At 36.2% G+C, this 8,335-nt stretch overlaps 1 protein-coding gene across 1 annotated transcript; it reads right to left on the bottom strand.

Annotated features, from left to right (window-relative positions):
- Positions 1–2,489: 2,489 nt before the first annotated feature.
- Positions 2,490–6,543, bottom strand: LOC103331717 (spindle/kinetochore-associated-like protein). Its single transcript, XM_008234363.2, has 9 exons — positions 6,275–6,543; positions 6,053–6,177; positions 5,732–5,844; positions 5,545–5,623; positions 5,208–5,275; positions 4,170–4,275; positions 4,056–4,085; positions 3,470–3,583; positions 2,490–2,954 (listed from the first exon to the last, which is right to left on the bottom strand). Exons 1-9 carry the CDS (start codon positions 6,369–6,371, stop codon positions 2,877–2,879), a joined length of 810 nt encoding a protein of 269 aa, XP_008232585.2. The 5' UTR covers positions 6,372–6,543; the 3' UTR covers positions 2,490–2,876.
- Positions 6,544–8,335: the final 1,792 nt, after the last annotated feature.

Raw genomic sequence — 8,335 nt, 5'->3', positions numbered from 1 at the left:
CAAGAGAATTTTCATTAATGTCGACCAGTGAAACTATAGATACGAATACGATGTGCTTCATTTAATGCAGTCAATTTTGTTGTTTGGGTAACCCAAAAAAAAAGTGCAGTAAAAATTCACCTCACATATGAACAAATAACATGGCAAAGGGCACACGTAGGCATGATTCTCAGAAACAATTTAAACATGAACAAACGTGGTTATGAAATCAAAGCACAAAACACTAATTTCGATTACCAAAATTTGCACCTACAACTTTCGATCTAATTTTGGAATCCATGCGTTTAGTTAATGTATTTATAGCTAAGAACAAAACATAGATTTATTTGGCTGGCTTTCAAATAAATTTATAATTTGATTAGATTAATAAAGTGGAAAACAAAGTACAAAAAGATTCGATTCCTTGTTTTTCAAGTATTAGCAAGCAAATCCTAATTTGATGAACTCAAATTTCTTATCTTTTCCTAAAAGGATTCTGATGATCATAGCCATCTTACTAGCTTATAAATAACACAAGAATCAGGTTGTTTGTTCAATCATAATCAGTGAATAGAAATTACTTGTTCATATTAGAGAGAATTAAATTAACCATGTATGCTCGTCGAGAAGCACTTGCTCCTAGAAGAAAAAGAATGACAATAGGGCAAAGACTAAGCAGCATACATGCGCTCATCTTGTTATCCTTCCTGGGGATGACGTTTGTAGCAATGCTGTGTTTAATTTTCGGATTAATTCACTCTTTGATTTTTACCTAATGATGAGCAAGGTATCGGCTTTTGCATCAGCTAGGTCTAGTTTTGTTTTCAGTTTTAAGCTTTGGTTAGGTCTTGTTGTTGTTTTAGGTCCTGATTAACTTGTTGGACCTTTATATTGTTTCTCAATGTTTTCAGCTTTGAGCTGGTTGGTTGTACATTTGTTGGGCATGCCTTTGGCTGCCTCTTGGTTTGTTTGGTTTTATTAATAAATTTACTTTTTATTTATTACTTTTTAATTGAAAGACATTTGTGGAGTTTCTTATCATAAGGTTAGAGCCATTATCGTATAATACTGGAATACTGTTTTTTTTTAATCAAGAAGGTGAAAAACTTAATTCAATAAGCAGTCAAATACAAGAATTCCTTACAGACCAGATAACCTTGGGTTGAAAACCCCCAATGGAAGAAAATTAGATATATAAAAAAGAGTACCGAGACATCTAAAAAAAACTTTTTAAAAAAAAACATTCTAATTATTCTCTAAATCCTTTTCCAAGAGCGGTGACAACCAGCTTGCAGCGATATATTCCCAAAAGCAAAAGGTTTGTGCTTTCAGACCAAATTGTGCCAAAGAATGAGCCAAGCAATTGCACCAATGTTGGTGAACTTGTCCAATTGAGTTGCGAAAAAATGAATAGCATCCACCATATTTGATATGATCTTGCTTAATGAATTACGGAGAAAGAGTTGATTTATACAACAAACGGTAACTGAGACACGTGGCAATCTATATAGCCAAATTTAGGTGGCAGTCTTCTTGTTATTCAAACCAATTCTCCAATATCCCGCCCAACTAACCAAAATAGTCCAACATTACATTCAGTTTTTTTTCTTCTTTCTTTTTGAAGAAAAACTATATTGCATTGAACAAACTTAAGTAACAATACAATCAAATTCTGAATCAAAACAAGAGGTTCCTCAAACCAAACCAAATCATGATCAGTATCGAGATCAAAACATACCAAACTATGAGCTCAAACAGGGATGCACTTTAAACCTATCTCAATCCTCATAGATTACACCACTCTCAAACTCTCAAACTCTCAAATTTCTCATTGAGGAAAAACTAATTATGTTGACATGAGAGAAATGAAAAACACCCTTTTTTCCCCTCCTTATTGATACAATGTTGAGAAGTTATGATCACCTTTTGGTTCATTTGTTTATTAAGTATGCAGTGTGTTAAATTGAATGACTTAGGTCGTAGTCATTAGAAAACAATGTATATGATATGAGTCATGCTAATCTTACTATAAGTCACGTATCTAACTTTTTATCAATTTATGGTGACTTCGTAAAGAGGAACCCAATATAAACTCTCACACTATGTAAAGACACATGCTCCCTCTATACAACATACGTATATATAAGGAAAATGATAAATACTTACATTGTGATACTGTGAATTTGACCACACATTAAAAAGCCTCGCAAGAAAACATTACTCATACAATGTATACGTTATAAGAACATTACTGACTCATACCTAGTACGTCAACAATACGAGCAAATATCATGTATGTACAATATGCACACACAAAGCATGTGAACCATGGAAGCTTAGGCATATATCATGTATATACATTTAATCATCCTAAGTTTTAATTTAATACCAATTGACCACACCTTGAGCAGTCTTAGCAGAAACGGTTAGTATTGACTATACGTAGCATTCTTTTTCACTATAAAAGCGTAAGGAATGCAGACATACTAGTCTATCAAAAATTCAACCAATTCAACCATAAGCCGAATGTATGAGTATTCTAGTTGTATTACTGTCGCTTCATCGATTTTGGCATAATTATTGATAAGGGTAAGACTTTTCCTTCACCGTTATATTACATATAGCATGAGATCAAGAATGAAATACATTGTGGTAATGTCAAGATCAATGAAAGATCTTCACAAAAAGCTCCAATAGCCAGCATTTTCATAACTATCAAAAATAAGTTTAACCAATTGAGCACAGCCTAAAAAGCTCATCGGCTCCTTGCCATTTCCAACGTTCCACACATTGTTAGGCCAGAATTAACTTGGAAGCAATGTAAGAACTTGCAGTTTTGTTCAAATCTGAAACGGATTAAGAACCAAACAGCCAGTTCTTTGAAAAAGCAGGCCCTGTCAATGACGCTTCAAAAGAATGATCACTCGATGAGGCCCAATCCGTGTCTCGCTTACACGACCAAGGTGACGAAGGACCTGTAATGCAGCATGCACAAGGATTCAATTTTATTCACTCAAGTAACTGAACATAAGTAACAAGGCATGTAAGAGAAATGCCATTGCAAAACCTTGCACTTGTCAAGCCATCATCTTCCAAGTGGATATAGCACAGAAACTCTTTTTGTTTAATCACTTATTCAGAAGGTAGGATCTGAACTTAAGACCTCTTTGCTAGAAGAGAATGTAGCCATTAACTAAATCATACTCAAGGATTATCTTACATATATGACTAGCTAACTCCATTTGTCTCAACTAAAAAAGATAACAGAAATCAAGTACAGCAGCTTGATACAATTACCGGGTAATTTGTACAAATTATAAAATATTCAGTTTGTAGTTCATGAACCGTGGAAGGTAATATATTTACTCAAGTTAAGTAAAAAACCAGTGTAGTTTTCTTAATTGAACTATGATATTTTTTTTTCCTAATTTCTTTTTTAGTTTTTCACATCACAAAATTTTGAAAAATAAAAGATAAGGCACAGACTTACAGTTAGTATTGCTTTTCCAGTGTTGTCAGGCTTCAAGGCTGGTCCTTTCATGTCAGTTTCGAGAAAGAAGTGTTTTCCCTTTACTGCTTCTGTCATTGCAATATCTCTCAGTTCCTGCACAATTTAGGGTGGGTATTGAATACTAAGGCATAAGTAAGCAATTACATGCCATGATCAGGAATATGACTAATTAAGCAGCAGTGACAGCCCACATGCCCGTTGACTGAAATGGTAATACAGATCACAGAGTCCCATATTCCAAAACCCTACTGGACGCATCATTTATAACCAAAAGAAAACACAATGGTGTTGGAACGGGACAGAGGAAAGGACATTGCTATTTCTCTCTTCTTCTTTTATATATTTATTTCGAAGAGTGCATAGTAAGCAACACAATATGAGGTGGCCTGCCCTCAATCCTGAGAAAAGTGAAGTAAGCATGCCCTTTTAACCTGGGATCAATTCCCACCTCCAAGGATGGAGAGGCTTATATGATGAGAGAGAGCTATCTCCCACTTTGTAACCCATGGGCCCAATTGGCCACCAATGGAACCCCAGAACATTGAAAGCCTATAAGTTCACTTACCAGGGCCTTTTCCCAACTATCTCCTGCCACCTGCATGATAATTGGTCACCAGAGTGAGACCTGTGCAATAGCATTAATGTACAAACCAAAAACTCAAAGAGATGGAGCATAAACCCTCTTCTTCGGGGCAGATATAAGCTGAGAATTTGCTTCAGCATATGTTGCCATGTCATTGATAGCTGCATTGATCTTTTCTACAGTAAGCCTTCCTCTCATGTATCTGCAGCTAAAAATACTTAGAGCAAGCAAATGACGTGAATAATACGGACTAGATACCAAAGAACTCATTTTCCATCACCTACCCACCATGGAAAGAAAATTGGGGAAAAATTAAAAGGAGACAATATCGGATTACCCAATATATATCACAGTTCTATTGAATTACTAGCTATCATATTCTCTTATATGCCAAGGCAACACAAAGAAAGTTATGTTTCAAATTGGAAACCTTCATTGTTATAGTATGTGTATCATAGCTGGAAAGAGTTAGAGATTTTGAAGTGGTGCAACATGAGTTAGAGATTTTGAAGTGGTGGAACATTCTTCAATGAAAAAGAAAGGATAGTATTATGTATGATGATGGAAAGAGAACACCTTCTAAATCCTTTTTAGCATTGCCATATTTCTTGCTTTTCATCAATTTTATTCCCGTTGTGTTTTTTTGTTTTTGTTTTGCATACTTGCATATTAGGGGGAAGCTTTTTGTTCCCAACAAAGGAAATGTCTGTAGTTTGTGGATGTATAGTACTTTAAGATCAGGTCGACAGACAAGTCATCTAACTCATTTTTACTCTGGAATTCGAAGAAGATGTGACAGTGACAAGTCATCTAACTCATTTTTACTCTGGAATTAGAAGAAGACGTACGTGACAGCCAACTTTACTTGTAAACCATTTGAGACAAGGCTTAAGTCCAATACTATTACTTGTTTGTACATGTAGGAGTTCGACCTCATAGATTTACACAATTACTAGAGCTCTATGTCACATTTATACAACTTGATTTTGAGATGTCCCATTTGGACAGCCTATGCCCAACTCAGATGTGAACGCACCTATCTTGTAAGTAAGCTTTTGTTTTCAAAAGCATACAGTGAAGATGGGACGTGCTCTTAACAAATAAAGTAAGAGAAATTAAGAAAAGTTCACTCACCCTGACAGGGAATCCAGCTCTTCAGCAGTTATGAACCACAGTGGTGGAGTGGAACGACCCTTTTTCTCCTGAAATTAACAAAAACAGAAAGCACAGATGACCCTCCTACGGTATCTGAAATATAAAACAAAAGATGGTTCGAGAACAAACTAGCTACAGAAATGAGCAACAGTCTTCCATTATCATTTTGTGCACATCATTTCCCAAGGGCACAGAGGAACGAAAAAAATCCAATCTTAGTATGATAGTACCCAACCCTAAGCAATACACCAATAGTATGAAGAAAAGGGCCACTCTTTAAGAAACACTAAGCAATTTTCTGCACATCATTTATTACCTTAGGTAGTGCTGCTGGCACTTCCTCAAGCTTCAACGACTCGAAACCGGTGTTTTGTTGAGAGCCTTCTGGGAATAAACTGAAACAAACAACACAACACAAATCCTCTAGCTGTCAAATGCAAATAAACTTCAAACTCAAACCAAAGTTACTTAATCCATATGGATGCCTGAGAAATTTGTTTTACCATCTATTAGTATCCAAACCGAACATAGACATTCTTTCAGGAATATGTGAGGGCACATAAATTGACAGGTCCTGCAATTTCTTTTGCTGCTTCACCGCCGCATCGATGAGTTTCTGCCATCACATTATAACATCTAATTGTAATTCACTGAGAATTTTACAAGAAAAATATGTACCAAACGCACCCAGATGATCAAATTTCATTCTTTTACTTTCCTAGTTGCAAGATTAAGAATTTTACTTCATTTTTTAATTTCCCCTTTTTAAAATTCATATTTCGAATATTGAAAACTTGAGAGAGAGATGGAGAGAAGGGGGGTACTTTGGCTTTGGGGATGGCTAGGGTTTCGTCGCGGAGGCTGTCCTTGATGGCCTGAACCTGAAGCTCCATGGCCTTCACTGCGGCGTCAACGGCCGACAAATCGGTGACGCTGCTCGCCGGATACACTGCCACGGGGACATTTCAGAGCTCAGATAGACGCCTGGGATTAGAGAAATTGAATAAAGCAGAGTAGCAGTTGGGTCGGGTCGGGTCGGGTCTTACTGTTTCGCCCAATGACGAGGTCTTGAAGCTCCGCGATCCGACGGTTGAACCCTGAGATCACCGAATCCAACGACGCCCCTGCTTTCTTCACCTCCATCTCTCTCTCTCTCTCTCTCTCTCTCTCTCTCCAGAAATTTTCAATCTCTTGTTTGGTTTATGCGTTGTGGTTGTTGGAAAATCTCGAGTTTCTCTTTCAATTTGGAAAGGTTGTTTTGGCGGGAAATTGTGAACGAAGAAGAAGTTTCACATACACACACCTAAGACCTCCAAGGCCCAGCTCCTCAGCCCACCTCATTTTGGCAAAACCGAAATTGATGGGCTCTTTGGCTCCAAAACTTTGTTTATATAATCTTTTAATCTATTCATGATCACCGAAGTCCGCTGTAGCAATACTCACGAATGGATAATTGTTAATCCGGTTTCGAATCCCGGCAGCGGAATTTCTTTTTATTTATATCTTTCCGCTTATATTCATTGGGTTAGAATTGTTTATATAGTTTTCTGTCTTTTAATGAACACCAAATCCGCTGTAGCAATGCTCATAAATGGATAATTGTTGATCCAGGTTCGACTCCTGGCAGCGGAATGTCTTTTTCTTTTTTTTCTTTTTTTATTTCCTCAGTTTATGTATTATGATTATGTATTGATAACTTAGGATTTCATTTTTCTTTGACAATATTAGATTTTTTTTTTTTTTATACAAGCGATATTAAGAGAGGAGGGAATCGAACCTATAATCTATAGACAAATGCTCTTAACCACTGGAGCTACAAACGCCTTGCTAACTTAGGGTTTATAATATCATAAGTATTTCAATATACGAGTTATATTCATTATTTAAAAACATCAACATAAGACTAGCTAGATGAGTTTGGTATGAGAACATCACTTCGATTCACAAGAAGTAAAGTTGAATTCGGTGATAAAATATCAGTAATTAGAAGAGTGTGAATCTACACTCATCCATTTTCAAACGTAGCATTTGACTTGAGAATATAAAAACCAGAAGCACCGATCCATCAAAAGTACTTAATGCCCAATTTAATAATAAATCAAAGTGCATAATTAATTGGTTAAACTAGGTTGCCTCCACTTAATCTTGGGAGACAAAATGTATAGGGAGCCTCAATCTTGTTTCTCAAGTAGAGAGAAATGATCTCATCTTGGAAAATGCGAACTTTTCCCACCTCTTCTTCTTTCTTTCTCATTTATTTTTTCTTTGGGATGAATGATTAAAAAAAAATTAATAATCGAAAAAACAAACAAACAAGGAACAGAAATTAACAAGGTTATGTGATGGGGATTAGCATGGAGTGCAATTTGAGCCGTTGGATCACATGGGAAAGAGGCACATTGGGTTTCAACTTAAGGATTTGTTAAGAATTTTGGCTACTAGGGATACATGGGATGTTTGTTGCCATAAAGATTGTATATGGGGATTTTAAAATTTTGAGTTGAATCACATTTACAGATTGCCTGTTTTTGGAGACACCCTTGAAAATGTTGCATCTTATGTCTCTCTGGTTAGGGCTGGGTCCTCTGGGTCTGGGACATGGCGCATGCCTAAGAAGATTTTTGTGTTGAATAATAAATTAATCAAAATAACTGGACTTCGAGGGGCTGGTTGTATGAACAAAATATGTATAAGGCATGAAGGTCAAGCACTAGAAAAAGGTTCACTGTCTTTTCTTGGCACAACAAATAGAAAAGAAAGACTTATGAATAAGATACGGATTTGAAGTTCATTGCATTGTCAACGATCTCTAAAAGGCACCAGGAGTCAAGACCCGCCAAAAAGGAAATATAGGGTGATATATACTAATTAAGTAACCGTGGAGTCATTTTCTGTGTGTGTTTTTCTATAGAAGGCATCAACACCTTTCACGTATGTTGTTATTTAAACGTAACACGTGGAAAAGATATTGGTAACGTGAGAGTATGGTGGGTTATTGAGCATGACATATGGATAACCTACTCTAATACCATATTAGAATGTGAGCATCCAATTCAAAATCAATTAGATTGAATTCGTGTTAATATTGTGCGAAAGAAAAACTTTGT

Source organism: Prunus mume, linkage group LG5, assembly GCF_029339155.1.
Source record: "Prunus mume cultivar Tortuosa linkage group LG5, ASM2933915v1, whole genome shotgun sequence".
Classification (NCBI taxonomy): Eukaryota; Viridiplantae; Streptophyta; class Magnoliopsida; order Rosales; family Rosaceae; genus Prunus; species Prunus mume.
Note: the sequence above shows the minus strand (reverse complement) of the source record. Positions and strands in the feature narration are given on the sequence as shown.

Bases quoted from the DNA above. Each gene is read 5' to 3' on its own strand.
- LOC103331717 (XM_008234363.2), bottom strand. From the start codon at position 6,371: ATGGAGGTGAAGAAAGCAGGGGCGTCGTTGGATTCGGTGATCTCAGGG. The intron at 4,276-5,207 runs GTGAGTGAACTT...TTTTAGCTGCAG, and splicing joins GAGCTGGATTCCCTGTCAGG to ATACATGAGAGGAAGGCTTA. The intron at 3,584-4,055 runs GTAAGTGAACTT...TAAATTGTGCAG, and splicing joins ATAGTTGGGAAAAGGCCCTG to GAACTGAGAGATATTGCAAT.